Genomic DNA, 16,822 nt, shown 5'->3' with positions numbered 1-16,822 from the left:
TTTATTTTACTATATATAAAATTGAATAAAAATAGTTTAATCTAAAATATCAGTCAATATTTGTATCTATTAAAACTTAGTTTGTAAAAGATGCTCCTATTTTTTTTTTAATGTTTTTTACGATAAAAAATCACTTATTTTATAGTTAGTTAAATTCTTTTATCGATATTTTTTATCGTTACACTTTATATATAAAATGGGAAAGACTCAAATATATCATTAAATTTCGAGAAAAAAATTATTCATGTCCTTCATTAAAAATTTAGCTCTTCTTTGTTATTTTCATTTAAAAAAAAGTTTATTCATGCTATGATTCGTTTAAAAAAAATAGAATTGATTTTTCACACGTGATCAAGTATGATGCAATCAAATTATTTTTTGAAGAAAAAGGCTTAAATATGTTGTCCAACTTTGAGAAAAGGCTCATTTATATCACTCATTAAAAGTTTGGTTCACTTGTGTCATTTTAATCAACAAATAATTGTATAAATGAGTTTTCTCTGAAATAGAAATGACATAGATGAGTTTTTTCTCAAAGTTTAATGGCATATTTAAGTTTTTTCCTTAAATAAAATAATACAACTAATATGTCCGTCAAAACAAAAATCTCACATTGTTAGCTTTTGAAACGAGCTCTTTATAAGTTTGAACAATCCTTTTTCCTTTGAACTAATTTTTAAAGTGTGAGTTAGGCCTAAAACCTAATTTAATATGGTAGGCCAAAAACATTATTTAACATGGTATCAGACCAGAAACCGTCTCCCCCAATGTTGGGCCCAAAAAAATTGAAATTGCCCAAAAAAACCTACGCACCAAATATTCATTGTCCCTTTGAGCTAGCTTTTGAGATTTGAGTTGGATGGCTAACTAATAATGTTACTATAGAATGTGTTTATTCTAGTTTTGAAAAGTTCCAAACAAATATATTATTGGATAAAAACATAAATTTCCCCTTAAACTTATCCCTAAAAGTCAATTACACGTTTAAACCATCACATTGATATATTACACACCTATATTATTCAAAAGTGAATTTTATAACACCCTAAAATTGATGTGGCAAAAATAAAAAAATAAAATAGGCGCGTCAGCTTGAAAAAATAGTAAGAAAAAAATGTTATAATTCTCTTTTCTGCCCCCACACCTACACCTCTTCTTCTTCACACTCCACCCATTGTCTTTTCTTTCTTATTCTTTATTCTATCACACTTTTTTATTTTTTTATCACAATCTAATAGCACAATTTTTTTTAGTTAATTTTCATAGATTTGTTAGTTAATTGTATTTTTTAATTATTAAAAAATTAAAAAAGTCAATTTGAGATTAATTAGAGCAAAATATAGTTAATACAAGAAAAATTAATAAATAAAATAAATATAATTTATGACGTGGCAGTGAGTGTACTACACCACATAACGTGAGAGTGTTATTACACGTTTTAGGGTGGAAATAAATTTACTTTTGAATAATATAAATGTGTAATAGATCATGAATTTATGCTTTTTCCCTATATTATTTTAATGCATTGTTTTGAATTGTGACTTACCATCAAAGAAAAATCATAAATTTTTTACTATTTATTGTTGGATCTGAAGATATTAGATGTTGGTCATTTTATTAAATTTGGTTAAGAAAACAAACAGATAGCACGTTTATCATTAAGAAATCAATTAACAGTTGCTATACTAATTTATAAATTGAAATTCACAAATCATAATCTAAAATTATACTCCTATTAATCTCTTTCATAATAATGTTCATATAATAATATTAGGCGAAATATTTTTATATATTTAACATACTTTGGTTTGCTCTGAAAACAACCTTTGTATACAGAGGTAAACCTGAAGTGTTACGTTAAACATAAATAAATTCTAAATTCGCCTCCGCGATACATAGTTAAATCCTATAACTCTCCGGAATACAGAGCTAAGAACAAAATTCAAATATATAATCCTTCAAGGTTGGTTAACTAGTGAAGGATCAGCAGATGTAATTTTGTGTGGATGCAAATAATCTGCAGAACGTGAGATGTTCAGAGCAAAGACGAGTAAGAATGGTATGCCTACACAAAGATAATAGCAGAAGTATGTTGGCAACTTGATCATTAGGCAACTGATGTACGTTATCCCAATTGCAAACACACAGAATATCAGCTCAAGTCTCATGGGAAATGCCCTCGTAACGATGTGGAACACGTGGAGGCTGATGAAGAACCCGAGTGAGTTGAAAAACAAGAATATGTGTGATGAATAGTGAATCAGGTGATCAGCTTCGATTTGGTAACTGGGCTGTTGCTGTTGTTGTAAGTTGCCTGGAGGATTAAGAGCAGCTTGAAATGTGAGCATAGCTATGAGCATCATGATCACAACTAGTACTTCTCTTATAGATTCTATGCTATCTCTATCTCTGTCGTACTTTAGGAAGTCTACTAACCACCCACTCTTAGTCTTTCGTCTAGGCATTACCTGTTTGAGACGTAGTAATTAAGTGAATAAAAGTGTGTTTTCTCTAACAGATCACGTACTTGGTGAATGATAAAGAATCGGTCCCCTCAAGTGATGAGGGGGTGTTTTCGAGACATATATGTAAGACATTACCTCCCCATGTTGTCTGTTAGATGCACGAATTTGATTACATGACCTGATTGGTATTCCTACCATGTCTGTGGCCTTAAGGGCTCCTGCTTGTCGAAGAATGTCTTCAATTTCCCTATCGCCAGCTTCACTTTGAGAAAGAAAAAAGACGTCAAGAGCTGTGAATCCCATTTGGTTCAAAGAATTCACTCCGACTGCCCAATTTGCTGGTAAGCTCCCATTCAGCAAGAGATCCACCACCTGAAATATCTATGGTTTCTTAGTGAAAATCCCGACTCTGCTATTTATATGGTAGTATAGAAACGAGTCGTGTAGACAAGAAAATTGAAGCAATATGCTAGCAACTGGCTAATATAATATCTACGTACCTCGTGCTGTTTCCTTGCTGCTGCAAGGTGCAAGACACTATTTCCTAGCTCATCCTGTTTGTTAAAGACATCCATCTTATTGAACATCTTGATGTGCTTGATCAACACTTCCAAAGCTTCAAACTGACCGCTCTTGACAGCAAGGTGGAGCACGGTTTCCCCTCGAGAAGTCACAACTTCAACAGATTCAACACAAGCAGAGAGCAACTCTTTCATGACATCAACTCTGCCTTTGATAACAGCAGAATGAAGAGGAATTCTTCTCTCCCTGCCCTTCACAAGGCACAAACCAATGTCCACTTGTAAAATCTCCTTGACAATGTGTAAGTCCCCATTCGCAGCAGCAATATGCAAGCAACTGAAACCATTCTGACTTAGCTCCCCTGCACGTTCTTTCCTCAACTTGAGAAGCTCCTTCACAAAATTGAAGTGGCCACCCAAACAAGCAAGGTGCAAGGGGGAATCACCATCAACTAAGCCAACACGGCGAACAATAATAGGATCAGATCTTAATAGCTCCATCAGAACATCAACGCTCCCTGTTCGTGATGCATGAAATAGCCTATTATCCATTCTAAGTTTTGCTAACTCAAAGCTATGACAAGTTTCAACGTTTAGTGCCTCGAATGCTCAAGCACTCTTATGCTTATATATATATATATATATAGTAAGTACCAAAAAACTAAATAGTTTTGTTTTTCACTGTGGTTTACTTAGTCAAACTTCTGAGAAGCCAAAAACACTTACTTTAGAGAGTTGTGTGTTTAAAGCACTGAAAACTAATCATTTTTCAGTAGTAAAACAAAAGTTGCTATCCAAAAACTGGAGAGAAAAAAAACACTCTCCCTAAAGCACTATTGGAGCATTGGTCAAGCAATCGACAAATATACTTTTCTCAAATTGATTAGGCAAACACAAACGATTATCCAAAAAAAAAAAAAAACACTTTAACACGAAATATTTTTAAGTTCGAGTCAACCGAGTTACCAACTTTTGCCAGTTGGACTTGATATAGGTCAAAATTTCCTTGCACGTTTTCTGAAATTTATACCATAAGATTTTTTTCGTTTGATTGAATCGTACGTGACTTATAACTAGTACTATTATATAATTAAGCTTGATCGTGAAAGTCATTGAGTAATTGTCATTATTCTACTTCCCACTAAATACGCCAAGACTTCCAAGTCCAGTAAAGATTGAAATAAAAAAAGAGTAATAATAGAGCACAACTTGCATCTTTTGTCAGTACTACTGAGTCATTCTTCTAGGTAGGTTCCTACTTACCAAATATTGAGTGCAAACAAAACAAGCTGATACAACACAAAGCAAAATCAGCTATAGCTTTCATCATTTATCATCATGACACTGATTATGTATCCAAATCTAAGTTTGCGCTCGAAATCACGGTACAGGAACATTGTTCCAAACCGGAGCAAGACTGCAACTATAACATTAAAATCAGTTAACAAAATGCTCAAACATCTGGTGCCATTAGTTGCTTAGTTTTAACACTTCATCATTCTACAAGGAACAAAGACCAGCAGTTTCATGAACCGTTATAGTTCCCTCTTTACAGTAAAACTAAGAAAAGTACCACTTGCATCTTTAGTAAAAACTCTACACTGAAACCCCCTTGATAACTTCAAAGATAGCAGAGACGCATCCTGTAATGAAGAAACAGAACAAACGAGTGCAGCACAGTGCAACTCTTCAGATCGCCATGTCCTCACGCTTATAAGAATGAAGTATCTCAATAAAAATCAACTTCAGCATAAGCTGTCAGGAATAATGTAATGTTGATGTCATGAAAGAGTACATTATCTCCACTGTGAATTCTCTGTGCACAAGTCTTGTTCATAGCAGCTCAAAATCCAAGGACTACAGCAACAAAATGAAGCACCAAGACTTGTGCACAGAGAATTCACAATGATGGGGTTCGCAAACACACATCAGAAATCAATTTCTTTCTTTCCTTTTAAGAATAAGTTGGTTTTGTAAATTGAGCAACTGACATACAACTCTCTTCCTTTTGCTTCAGGATTACATCATCTCCAAGCATATCTAACCGGATACTTATTTTCCCTTCGCTACAATCATAATCTCACATCTTCAAAAGCAATGTTAATTATATTTCAGAATGTGTGTCAATCCATTGACTAAAACAGAATACCAGATACTTTGATCACTTAAACGAATCTCTTTTTGACACAATGCATTCTTGTGAGAAAAATATCAGACAACTGGACATAATGCTGTCAAAAACTATCCTAAAGGGATCTTAACCAGATAGTAGGTAACTTGCACTTCCATGAACCATTGCCCTTGAAATAATCATGCAGGATACCCCCCCTATTATTCCAGTAAATTCTTACATGGAGATACCATAACAAAATATTCCATTGTTTAAACAGCTGAGTGTCAGTGTACTCTAAAAAGCTCATTATTCCTTACAGCAGGAAAGGACCAGATGTCTCTTTTCCCCACACTAGAATCCAACATGCTCTGGAGCAATACAACCTAAAACTAAGACACTCTCACCCTATTTAAATAATGAGGTAATTAACAGATCAACTCCAGCTTCTTCTGGTGGGATCCAATTGCACAAGGAGCTTCCAGCTATACACATCCAGTTGCAATCTTTTTGTCCAACTCAAATCTGTACCATAAACAAATTTGTGGTGACCAAAAGTTCCTCATCTTCCACTGCAACTCTTATTAGAAGAAACACAAGTATAAACTTTGTAACTCCATCTTCCCCACAACTTAACAGGGAAAAAGAATTGCTAATTCAGTAAAAAGATACTCTGGACACGAGAACAAAATAAACATCAAATAACACAAGCTTTTAACATGTGACGTACCTTAGTAATAAGATCCAGAATCACCACTGCCCATATAACCACTACCACCCATGCTACGGCTGGAATAGGCTGATGAATAAGAGCTACCAGCAACCTGAAAATTTCAACAGAGTAACATAAATACAGTGGTGCGCAATCAAAACTGAAGCTCCAGACAAATAATTGTAAAAATAAAGTATACATCATTGCTACGAGACATGTAATCGCCACCATAGCCAGATGAATACATTCCACTGACACCACTGCCATCATAGGAGCCTGTAAACCCCCAAAAAGAAGTTACGACAGATGTCCAAAGTCGAAAAATATAACACCTACAGTTCACATGAGCCCCAGATTTTTCAAAGAACACTAAGAACTCACCTCCACCATAGCCTCCTTGACGACTGCTATACATTCCATGAGAATCTTGACCAGAAAGGGAACTCCGGCTGCCACTATATCCAGCATTTGATCTCCCTAGCCTACTGCTATTCAGGAAAAAAGTCAGTATAACACTAGAATTGCAAGGGATATAACTATCATCTCAATAGAAAAACAGCATACCTGTCACTGTAATCCCCATATTGTGCGCCACTAGCATCACCAAGTTCATAATCCAAACGAGCACGAGAAGGGCGGGGTCCTGCATCAGCATAGCGGGGAGGAACATCATCCTGACATGTGGACACACTAAATTAGATCTTACATCTTATGTAGATCAAGAATGTTACAAACATCAAAATATCCCACTGCATTAAGTAAATCTCACACACTGGCTAAGACTACATACCATTGCACTGTATGAACGTTTGGAGCCCGACGTGGAGTCATATTCCCTACCTCTGCCCTCACGATACGCAGGAGGAGGCCTTTCATACCGCTGTTCATAATCATCATCAACATAAGTTCTCCTTGTCGTTGTGCGAGCAGTACCTCTAGGAAAATCAGAGTATGCCGAGCTACGAGAGGAATAGTCATCCCTGTAGGAAACACGTCTGTCGGAAGGAAACCTAGAAGGATAATCCACTGTGGATCTGCTTCTAGGAGGAGGAATTTCCTCATGTCGTGCATACTCCCTCTTCAAGTTACTCTTTGAATATGAAGGAACTGCAATTCAATTTTAGTCACTAGAAAGAAAATAGTGTGGAAGCAGCAGGGCAAAACAAAAGTTCAGAACTGATCCATACCAGGTGGCCTCCTGTCATAGGACCTGCTGGATAGTGGAGACATAGGTCTGCCCCTAGGGGCCATAACTGGTCGCCTATCCCTCATTGTGACAGGTCGTTTAAAACTACGATCCCCAAGTGGAGGGACACGTGAACCAACTCTAGATCCACGAACAGGGAGTCGGCGAGAGACTGGACGACCCCAAGGAGCAGGGGGGCCACGCATCATCCCACGTCTAGGTCGCAGATCACGCGCACCATATCTCCCTCTTCCCCTCTGAAGTGGTCGTGATAATCTGGCCCTAACTTTGACCTGGAATATACAACTATAAGCACGCACGCACAAGAAGGACATGTTCAGATAAGATTCAAGACAAAAAAGACGGACCTTCTTATCTCCTTCCCCCAACTCTTCATTATTAATGCTCTTGACACAAATGACTGCAGCATCATGAGTGTCGAAGGAGACGAATCCAAAATCCTTTCTCTTGGCAGAAGGCATATTACGAGCAAGCTCAATTTTTTCAATCTTGCCATATTGTTTAAGTAAATCTCGCACGCGATCCTCATCCCAAGATGCAGATAGACCATCAATAAAAATTGTTTTAACCTGAAATTAATAGACATCAATTGTCAAATAATGATTTGATGCACTGCAAGATCTACATTGGACCTACAAAGTCATCCGAAGAGCACCTTCATGGAAAAAAATCACTTAGCTTACTCTATCCCCCCCCCTCCCCCGCCCGGACCAAGAACGGCAAAAAGAAAATATGAAGAATCTTAGACTGGTACCACCGTTATCCAGTCTAACTGAAGTAGCAGTAAATACAACCAATAGCCACACCCATCTTTCTTTCCTGTTGAAGCATAAGGTACTAAAATAAGAAGGTAGGAAGCAAACCATCAAAGGATATACTACTTCAGTAACAAGTTCAAAATTAGTATATACCAAATAGTCCACCGCAAAATGACAGCTCCTCCAATAAGCTAAGTGTAACCAACTCCATTTGGAAAACATATTAGCCAAACTTGGCCAGAGCCGCAGTCCTTTTCAAAAACAGATAAATGGTTCCGAAGAGCTTACCTGTGCCATAATTTCATCTCCAGGGTCAATGAATGAATCTGCAAAAGAAACCTTTGCAGGCCTATCAACTCCAAACACAATATCTCTCTTCTGTAGACGTTTGAAAGCATCCATGGCCTCTGAGCGTGACGGGAACTCCAAAAAAGCAAATCCCCGATTCATTCCTTCATTATTAGTGTCTTCAACTAATGTCAAATCCTCAACATTATCAATGCCATAATGCTTCAACTTCTCTTTTAACTGGAGTGAAAGTAAACATATATCAGACAGCAGTTAAGCAGCTCTTAGAGCTTAAGAAGTCGATGTTTCATGACCATATGTATTTGCTTGTGTCTACTTACAGCTTCTTTTGTCCAGGATTTGCATATGTTGCCCAAGAATAGGGTATCACTATCTTGACTTGGGGAAACACCACATTTCTTGCCATTCACCTGGAAGTTGGTATGTTAGGAAACAAGCTTTATCAAGTAATGAACATCAGGCGCTCTGATAACTACAGAATCAAGAGAGTACCACTGGATTTTTCAGCTCAATACAAGCTCGTTTAGCTTGTTCCACTGTTGCAAAACGCAGGAATGCAAATCCTTTATTCTTCTTAGTCAGAGGATTCATCAAGAGTCTCACTTCCGTTACCTCACCAACTTGACTGAAAATTTTCCTGAGGTCATCCTCAACAGCATCCTTGTCCAAGCCACCAATAAAAATTTCGAATTCCTTCCTCTTAAGTCTTTCTTTAGCAACTTCGTGATGTTCTGCATCCTCAGCTGCATCAACCATCTCAGCATGCTCATGTTCCTCCCCAGATGCACGCTCATTTTCTTCCTCACCCTCAATTTCCTCATGCTCTTCAACCATATCACCCCCCTCCTCTTCACCATCATCTCCCTCTTGCGGATCATCCTCTATTTCATAATCCTCTTCCTGAACATCCTCATGTTCAATTCCTCTCTCATCATAATCAACACCACCATACTCTTCAGGCTCAAATTCAGGATCATTATCCTCCAAATCTAATCGCTCGCCTTTTTCATATTCATCAACTGACTCCTTCACATCGTCCTCTGCCATTAAAAATAGCCATCCAGGCCCATAAATAAACTGAAAATAGAAGGGTCTAACCCCTTGACCCATGTAACCAGATTTATGGTAAATCTTTTAAGTTGTCAACAACTTGAAACTATCCATAGAAATAAAATTGATATCTTGATCAAGAAAACATGATCCAAAAGAGGGTTGCAACCATGGAAAGGGAAATATGTCAAAATAAAGATTCTTATTTCAAGGTCAGCAGAGCTTAATCACCCTTGTCACTGTAACCCTCCTTTGTAGTTTCTCCTTCATTGAAGGATGAACAACAATTTAATCCATCTCCAAATTATGACTGAATCCTGAAGCTACACTTCCTCTATAGTTTTCTATAATTACAAATTGATTCCAAACCTTTCCCTCATAAAGGTGGAGGACACATATGGTTTTACCGCTGTATGTGCCTAGAGCTTAAGTAGGTAAATCTATTTTCCCGTCAACGATTTATCATATAAAATTGAATGAATAATAGAATCAACAAAAACATGTTATGGGAATAAATATCACTATAAATGGCTAATCATCATCATTCATTGATTTGCTATTTCATTGTTTTCTTCATACAGCTACATGCTCTAACCAAGAACCACCAAAGCAGAAATTGCTAATTGGGACAAACATATATCAATTAATTCTCAGCAGGTCATATCGTGTAATTTATATACAACTCTTTTGTCATCCCATGTTCATCCTATCTTGGATAATCTTCTATTATAGTTCGATTAGTTCTAGTGTACGCACCGACAAAACCTCACCCATAAAACCAACTGTTTTTTGTACCTATACTACAATAATGTTTGATAATATATTTTCTGTAATTTCTTACCCAACGAGAATTTGAACTAATATAACAGAGAAGAGTCCAAACATTATTTATAGTGATTAAGCAACAAGAATTCAAATTACTATATCAGAAAAGACACCTAATAATTCAATATTCTTCACTACTGAAATTTAATTAACCAACAAGATATCTAATTAATATAATATCAACAAGTAAGATATAAACAAGCTGGCCAGAAAATTATCAACAAAGATCATATGACACCAACTTATAAGAAAACAATTAAACTTACTCTTCTCAGCAACAACCCGATTCTCCACAGATTTCACTGGTTTCTCGGGCTCGGCTTTTCGGTCAGCTACCGGTTTTGATTCTTGTTTGACCTCCACCTTCTTCTTCTCCTCCACCACCGCAGACACCTCAACTTTTACCGGTTCATCCGCCACCGCCACCGGCTGATTTCCTTGTGATTTAGGTGTCCCTCGGGCTGTCCGCCCGCCCCGTTTCGTTGCAGATCCTGTCGGTGTCTTCTTTACAGCTTTCGGAGGCATTGTTTCGGCCGCTAGAATTCCAAGAGAACTCTAAAGATTGGATCTTTAGGAACTTCGAGAAAATTAAGAATGATCTGAAAGATTGAAGAACTTCAATGGTCTATTTACGATATCAGAAAAAAAAATTGAGAGAGAACACACCTCGAATAAGGAGAATTGGGAATTTTGGAACCCTAATTTGCTTTATATATAGTATAGAGAGAGAAAAAAGAAATTCAATAAATAATTTATCATAAATTTGATTATTATTTGTATATTAACTTGAGATCATTAAAAAAAAAAATCTCAAATCTTAAAGTTTGTATCTACACATGATAAATAGTGAGTAAAGGTGATTGATAATAGTATCACGTTGAAGGTTTATGGACGGAGGTGATTAAATTTCAGCTTTAAATTTATATTTGTATATGATAAATATGCGTAGAGGTTGATGGTACTGATTATGTTGAAGGATGCTAGTGGAGGCGATCAAATTTCAATCTTGAATTCGTATCTATACATGATAGATAGTGATAGAGGTGATTGATGATAGTGATTATGTTGAAGGCTGGTGGCAGATGTGATTAAATATCAATCTTGGATTTGTATCAACATATAATAAACAGCAATAGAGGTTGATGATAGTGATTATGTTGAAGATCAATGGTGAAGGTGATTTTCAGTTGCAGCTACTAGCTATGATTTTGACGATCAATTTGAGATGCTAAGATTTGAGCAGAGGGTGAAAATAGTTTGTGGAGGTGTATGGCTAGTGTTGATTTCTAGAACAGTGTAAAAAAACAATTCTCCGATATAAGTTTACTAGTTCATGAGGATACGGTGATGTCTTCTGTCTCCCACTTTCATATATCAAGTAGATATAAACATATATTGCATTGATAAGACATAGAAGATAAAGTGTGAAATTAACTAAATTGTGGATAATAGAGATTACAGTATATCTACTATATCTATCACAATTATGAAAGATACATGTATATGATAGATCTCTGTTATGATAGTTTCACATTAGATCCATTATCTCTGTTACAATTATGAAATCTTTATTATGATAGTTTCACATTATATCTATTATCTTTGTCACAATTATAAAAGGTACATGTAATCTTTGTTATGATAATTTCACATTATATCTACTATTTTTACTATAAGTATGAAAGATATATGTAATCTTTGTTATGATAGTTTCACAATGTATTTACTATCTGTACCATAATTATGACAGATACATTTAATCTTTGTTATGATAATTTCACAATGTATTTACTATCTCTACCACAATTATGAAAGATACATGTAATCTTTGATTATGATAAGATTATATAATTAAAATAGTGAATTGTTTAATTACACACAGTATTGACAATCTAGTGTGAGGGTAATTCAGAGCTTGAAGAAAAACCAATAGAAAGTATTAATAATAGTTAACAATTCTTCTAACCTATCAAACTCAACCTCTAAGTTTTAAAAATAAAAGTTAGCACAAATCATCATTATATATAGTATTTTGTCAAAGCAGTTCAACAATAACAATAATAGCATATATAGTATATTAAAATAATTCGTAATTCATAAATAATAGAAATCGCTTAAGTATTTAAAACAAAGTAATTAAGTTAAAATCGTTAGAGGATATTAAAAGATGGCAATGTGAAAAAAATTCTCTTGAAGTGTTTTATTATAAGTTTAATTATTTTTGTATATTAACTTGAGATCATAAAAAAAATTAATAAATCTCAAATCTTAATGAAATTTTTATCTACATGTGATAAATGGTAGGTAAAGGTTATAGATGATAGAATGAAGTTGAAAGTCTATGGGTGGAGGTGATTAAGTTTCAGTCTTAAATTTATATTTGTATAAATAGTCATAGAGGTTGATGGTAACAATTACATTGAAGGCTTTCGGTAGACGTGAATAAATTTCAATCTTGAGTTCATATCTATACATTATAAATAGTGATAAAGGTGATTGATGGTAGCGCTTATGTTGAAGGCTGGTGGCAGATGTGATTAAATATCAATCTTGGATTTGTATCAACATATAATAAACAGCAATAGAGGTTGATGATAGTGATTATGTTGAAGATCAATGGTGAAGGTGATTTTCAGTTGCAGCTACTAGCTATGATTTTGATGGTCAGTTTGAGATGTTGGGTTATTAGGAAATGACGCTTGTAAAAGGGTGGTGATAATTTGTGGAGGTGATGATAGCCAGTGTTGATTATTGAGGCGGTTTAAATAGTAATCCTTCGTTATAAGTCTATTAGTCCATTATGATACAAGGTGAGGCCTCTCGTCTTCCTTCTTCATATATCTAGATAAACATGTATTGCATTGATGAGAGATAGTAGATACATTATGAAATTAACTAAATTGTGGATAATAGAGATTATAATATATCTACCACAATAATGAAAGATACATGTATATCTTTGTTATGATAGTTTCATAGTATATCTACTATCTTTGAAAGATACATGTAATCTTTGTTATGATAATTTCACATTACATATCTATTATTTTTATCATAATTATATGAAAGATACATGTAATCTCGATTATGACAATTTTACAGTATATTTACTATTTCTACCACAATATAATTATGAAAGATACACGTAATCTTTGTTTATGATAAGATGATTTAATTTAAATAGTGGATGGTTTGATGACGCACACTTATGATAATCTAGTGTGAGAGTAATTTGGAACTTGAAGAAAATCGAATACGAAGTGTTAATCATAGTTTAACAATTCTTCTCACCTATCAAACTCATCTTATAATTTTTAAAAAATAAAAATTAGCACGCATCATCATTATAAATAGCGTCTTATCAAAGCAGTTCAGCAATAACAATAAAGCATGTATTGAAGCAATTCGTAATTCATAAATAATAAAAAACCGCTTAAGTATTTAAAACAAAGTTAAAACCATTAGAGAAGATTCAACAGATAGTAATGTAAGTTAGATTTATTTTCATAAAATTTCTTGAACATAACTCTTAAAACGTCTTAGTATACTCTACGTGTTCACCTTTATCTATTTCTGTTCTAAATAATGAACCGCTAGACTATGATTCTATTCCTCTCTAGCTCAAAGTGGGCTTCCGTACATGCCATGAATTGTTACAAGAAATATGCTTAGACCATTTGAACCTATTTTTACCAGCAGCAACATGACCCTCCTTGAATCTCTTCCAATCCACTAATACATTCTTCAAATCAGCCACTTTAGCTTCAATGGTCCGGCAACAATTAGCGTGAACGGTCATAACTAACGTGACGTCTTTATTATTGCTACAGAAACCACCAAAACGAAGGGTGTCCAAGAATTTCATTCTAAGATGGAGTTCCTTATTCACGCCTTCGCGTAACATTTTGGCTAACACGTCTTGTTCTTTCATGCCCTTTGAGTTCCTCCTCATCGCGTACCATATTTCGAATAATGTGATGGTTTTTCTGTTGGACCTCACATAGTAAAACCCTGTATTGATGGAATTTGAGTAGGAGAAAGAGTCTCCATTGAACCTATCAGTACTCATTTGTAAATCCAAATTTTTGGTCTTGTTTAGCAATAAAAATGGATTTCTTAGCCACATTATATCTGTGTCCTGCCAAAATTGCAAAAAATTAGCTATACTTATAATGGGCCTTAGGTAAGTCATCTATAAATGGGCTTTTAGTAGATAAGAAGGATCAGGCCCAATAATCCCATTAGAATGGTGTGGGTCCAAAAGGATGAAAATTAAAAATTAGATATGCAAATATTTTTGCGTAAAATACATGGTTTTAATATGAAATTATAATATATCCCTAATAAGTTTTCAATTATATTAATCCCTTAAAAATTAAAAAAATTGAATACAATAATTAAAGCTCGGATACATTAAATACTGTCTCGAATACACCAAAAACTAGCTCGGATACATAATATGTAACTCATATACGTTAATACATTAATATGCAGCTCGAATACATTAAAGAAATAAGAAATTTAGGAGATTTTTAAAAATAACAGGGGAGAATGAAAATAAGTTAAATAAAATATATGTATTTCTATAATTTATTCAATATTATATATTTTTTTTTTGACGAACGTTAAAGCTCGACTATTTCAAAGTCATGCCGCATAGGGCCCATCTAGAAAATATATACCCCTACCCAAAAATTTCTATATTCAAGACCTCAATCAAAAATCTTTTTCAAAAAAAAAGAAAATTTTGTCTCTTACATGTGAAAGGTTAAAGAAAGCGCAAGTACACTTCTTAAGTGCTAACACGTGTCTCTTAATTTTAGTTTTTTTTTTAACTTCCAATTTTAACTATATTAATTTTGAATGAACTAGTTTGATTTGACACAAAATTTAAAAAAATAAAGAAAAGTTTTAAAATCTTGTATTTTTAAATTAAAGTTATATAAATATATAAAATTATCTTTTAATTTTATAGCGTTAAACATATCATATCAAAAGCCAAAATTAAAATATTACGAAAAAACAAGCATCATTCTAAACCAAATTTTTTTTTCCAAATATCTATAAATTTCGCTGAGCTAAGACAAGTAGAACACATTGTACGTTAATTACTTCATCTAAAACGGAAAATCTTAACCGTCACTTTACATGACATGTTTTCAACATGTTTATATAAAATATATTAACCAGCCACACTATTATTTTTAACTTAGGTAAACAAATTAAAATTAGATAAATAAAATTAAAATAAAAATAATTGGAAAAAAAGTGAACGTACCGTAAATATGAAATTATAACCAAGTTTAAGCACCTCCATCAAAAACCGTGTCCTTCTCCACATCATTTTAATAAACTCCTCCGACATATAAATCTTCTCTCCGGCGAAATCTCCGTCACCGGTGACTAACCGGTAACAATGAAGTCGCCGGAACTTACACCGTTCATACGCCGTCTGATCCACAGCTACGACTAGTAAATGTTCCAATAATACCCTTGTACTCTCTCCTTCCCAAAATCCCTCCAAAAATAGATCGAACATCGATGGATACTCGCCGTTATACAGCTCCACGTAAGCTTTGTTTATCACTGTAATAATTACTGTTTTTTCCGCCATTGATGCTCTTTTTAAAGCTTCTTCAAGCTCATATTTCTCCATCCCCTGTTTTAACCCAAAAAAAAATTAAACATTTACATAATTAGGGTAAAGAAAATTATTGCTAATGATACTTACAGTTTGAGAATTTGTTGGGTTAATTTGTAAAGAGAAGAAAGTTTTAGGGGGAAAAGTAGATAAAGTGGAAATATATATAAATCCAATTAAAAGGAGAAAAATAATTGCAATAGTAGAAATGGAGTTCTTAGTGTAATCCATTTTTATTTTTAGTTTAATGGATTTTTGAATCTTCACCAAAAAGTGTTCCTATGTTTTTGGGTTTTTTTTGGCCTTTTGGGTTTTTGACGTAAGGAGATTTGGGGTGTGGGGTAGGTAGGGAAGTTTTTTCTTCTTTTTTGGCTTTAGGAAGGTCACGTAAACAACCTCTATGTATATATAGAGTAATATTCGTGCATTTTCTCCGTCTTATTTTATGTGATATTTTTCGTATTTTGATATTTAAATAAGTTTATTTTTAATCATAAGTTTTTTTATAGATTATTGAGACTTATAGTACTCTTTACGTAGTTTACAAATATAAATTTCATTTTAAAGAAAATAAAATTTTCATAATGTTCGATCAAAATTAAACTGTTTGACTCTCGAAAAATAAAAAGTTTCACATAAAATATGACAGAAAGAGTATATTTTATTATTTTTAGATTTCATTTTACGAGATTATTTGAATATGTTATTAATGTTGTTGTTAGGGTTAGGCAAGTTATGTAAATAACTTTTTTATTTATAGAATAACAATATTTGTGTAGATTGTATTTTTTTGAATTTTATTTTATGAGATTATATAGATTGTCGAGAAGGTCGTGTAAATAATTTTTTTCATATTTAAGTAGTAAAATTTATGTAGTATTTTATTTTTTTGGAATTTTAGTTTGTTTATGAGATTGTACAAATATATCATTTTTATTCTCGAAGATAGTAAGGTTCCTTTTATATTTAAATGGTAAAATTTATATGTGTTCTTCGAATTTCATTTTATGAGATCGTATAAATATGTCAATATTTATTATACTTCAACAAAGGCTAAGCGATGAAAACAAAATGGGGAGGGCATGTACTGTAAAATAACTATAGATGCTAATAAAATATATAATATATGGATATAAACATATTAATTTGTATAATATATTATAATATAATTATTTTGATAGACCACTGTATATTAGGATTAGAATAAAAGGAAAATATTGAAAA

At 33.6% G+C, this 16,822-nt stretch overlaps 3 protein-coding genes across 5 annotated transcripts; all 3 read right to left on the bottom strand.

The window, feature by feature from the left end:
• Positions 1–1,714: 1,714 nt before the first annotated feature.
• On the bottom strand, positions 1,715–4,044 carry LOC101246387 (ankyrin repeat-containing protein BDA1-like). 2 transcript variants are annotated; one of them, XM_004231090.5, is made up of 3 exons: positions 2,966–4,044; positions 2,601–2,837; positions 1,715–2,468 (listed from the first exon to the last, which is right to left on the bottom strand). In XM_004231090.5, the coding sequence occupies exons 1-3, from the start codon at positions 3,536–3,538 to the stop codon at positions 1,959–1,961; spliced, it is 1,320 nt and encodes a 439-aa protein (XP_004231138.1). In that variant the 5' UTR covers positions 3,539–4,044; the 3' UTR covers positions 1,715–1,958. The 2 variants fall into 2 exon arrangements, with proteins under 2 accessions (XP_004231138.1, XP_010325162.1); XM_010326860.4 differs by having other exon boundaries at positions 2,601–2,846; positions 2,966–3,840.
• A 1,300-nt stretch (positions 4,045–5,344) lies between these two features.
• On the bottom strand, positions 5,345–10,763 carry LOC101251325 (uncharacterized). Of its 2 annotated transcripts, none has more exons than XM_010326852.4 (12): positions 10,224–10,763; positions 8,575–9,122; positions 8,403–8,492; positions 8,062–8,301; positions 7,363–7,584; positions 6,996–7,287; positions 6,599–6,915; positions 6,373–6,482; positions 6,190–6,296; positions 6,008–6,084; positions 5,827–5,920; positions 5,345–5,621 (listed from the first exon to the last, which is right to left on the bottom strand). In XM_010326852.4, exons 1-11 carry the CDS (start codon positions 10,480–10,482, stop codon positions 5,828–5,830), a joined length of 2,355 nt encoding a protein of 784 aa, XP_010325154.1. In that variant the 5' UTR covers positions 10,483–10,763; the 3' UTR covers positions 5,345–5,621; position 5,827. The 2 variants fall into 2 exon arrangements, with proteins under 2 accessions (XP_010325154.1, XP_010325157.1); XM_010326855.4 differs by having other exon boundaries at positions 6,190–6,293.
• A 2,665-nt stretch (positions 10,764–13,428) lies between these two features.
• Positions 13,429–15,961, bottom strand: LOC101246098 (uncharacterized protein At1g28695-like). Its single transcript, XM_004231089.5, has 3 exons — positions 15,689–15,961; positions 15,236–15,616; positions 13,429–14,095 (listed from the first exon to the last, which is right to left on the bottom strand). The coding sequence occupies exons 1-3, from the start codon at positions 15,827–15,829 to the stop codon at positions 13,574–13,576; spliced, it is 1,044 nt and encodes a 347-aa protein (XP_004231137.1). The 5' UTR covers positions 15,830–15,961; the 3' UTR covers positions 13,429–13,573.
• Positions 15,962–16,822: the final 861 nt, after the last annotated feature.

Source organism: Solanum lycopersicum, chromosome 1 (genome assembly GCF_036512215.1).
Source record: "Solanum lycopersicum chromosome 1, SLM_r2.1".
Taxonomy (NCBI): domain Eukaryota; kingdom Viridiplantae; phylum Streptophyta; class Magnoliopsida; order Solanales; family Solanaceae; genus Solanum; species Solanum lycopersicum.
Note: the sequence above shows the minus strand (reverse complement) of the source record. Positions and strands in the feature narration are given on the sequence as shown.

What these genes read in the sequence shown, in the direction of transcription:
- LOC101246387 (XM_010326860.4), bottom strand. Translation starts at nt 3,538, where the DNA reads ATGGATAATAGGCTATTTCATGCATCACGAACAGGGAGCGTTGATGTT. An exon ending in CAGCAAGGAAACAGCACGAG is followed by an intron (nt 2,847 to 2,965) that starts GTACGTAGATAT and finishes AAGAAACCATAG; the next exon opens with ATATTTCAGGTGGTGGATCT. An exon ending in CTAACAGACAACATGGGGAG is followed by an intron (nt 2,469 to 2,600) that starts GTAATGTCTTAC and finishes CGTCTCAAACAG; the next exon opens with GTAATGCCTAGACGAAAGAC.
- LOC101251325 (XM_010326852.4), bottom strand. Translation starts at nt 10,482, where the DNA reads ATGCCTCCGAAAGCTGTAAAGAAGACACCGACAGGATCTGCAACGAAA. An exon ending in AATCCTGGACAAAAGAAGCT is followed by an intron (nt 8,302 to 8,402) that starts GTAAGTAGACAC and finishes CTTTCACTCCAG; the next exon opens with TTAAAAGAGAAGTTGAAGCA. An exon ending in ACATGTCTCGTAGCAATGAT is followed by an intron (nt 5,921 to 6,007) that starts GTATACTTTATT and finishes TGAAATTTTCAG; the next exon opens with GTTGCTGGTAGCTCTTATTC.
- LOC101246098 (XM_004231089.5), bottom strand. Translation starts at nt 15,829, where the DNA reads ATGGATTACACTAAGAACTCCATTTCTACTATTGCAATTATTTTTCTC. An exon ending in ACCCAACAAATTCTCAAACT is followed by an intron (nt 15,617 to 15,688) that starts GTAAGTATCATT and finishes GGGTTAAAACAG; the next exon opens with GGGATGGAGAAATATGAGCT. An exon ending in GTTATAATTTCATATTTACG is followed by an intron (nt 14,096 to 15,235) that starts GTACGTTCACTT and finishes CAATTTTGGCAG; the next exon opens with GACACAGATATAATGTGGCT.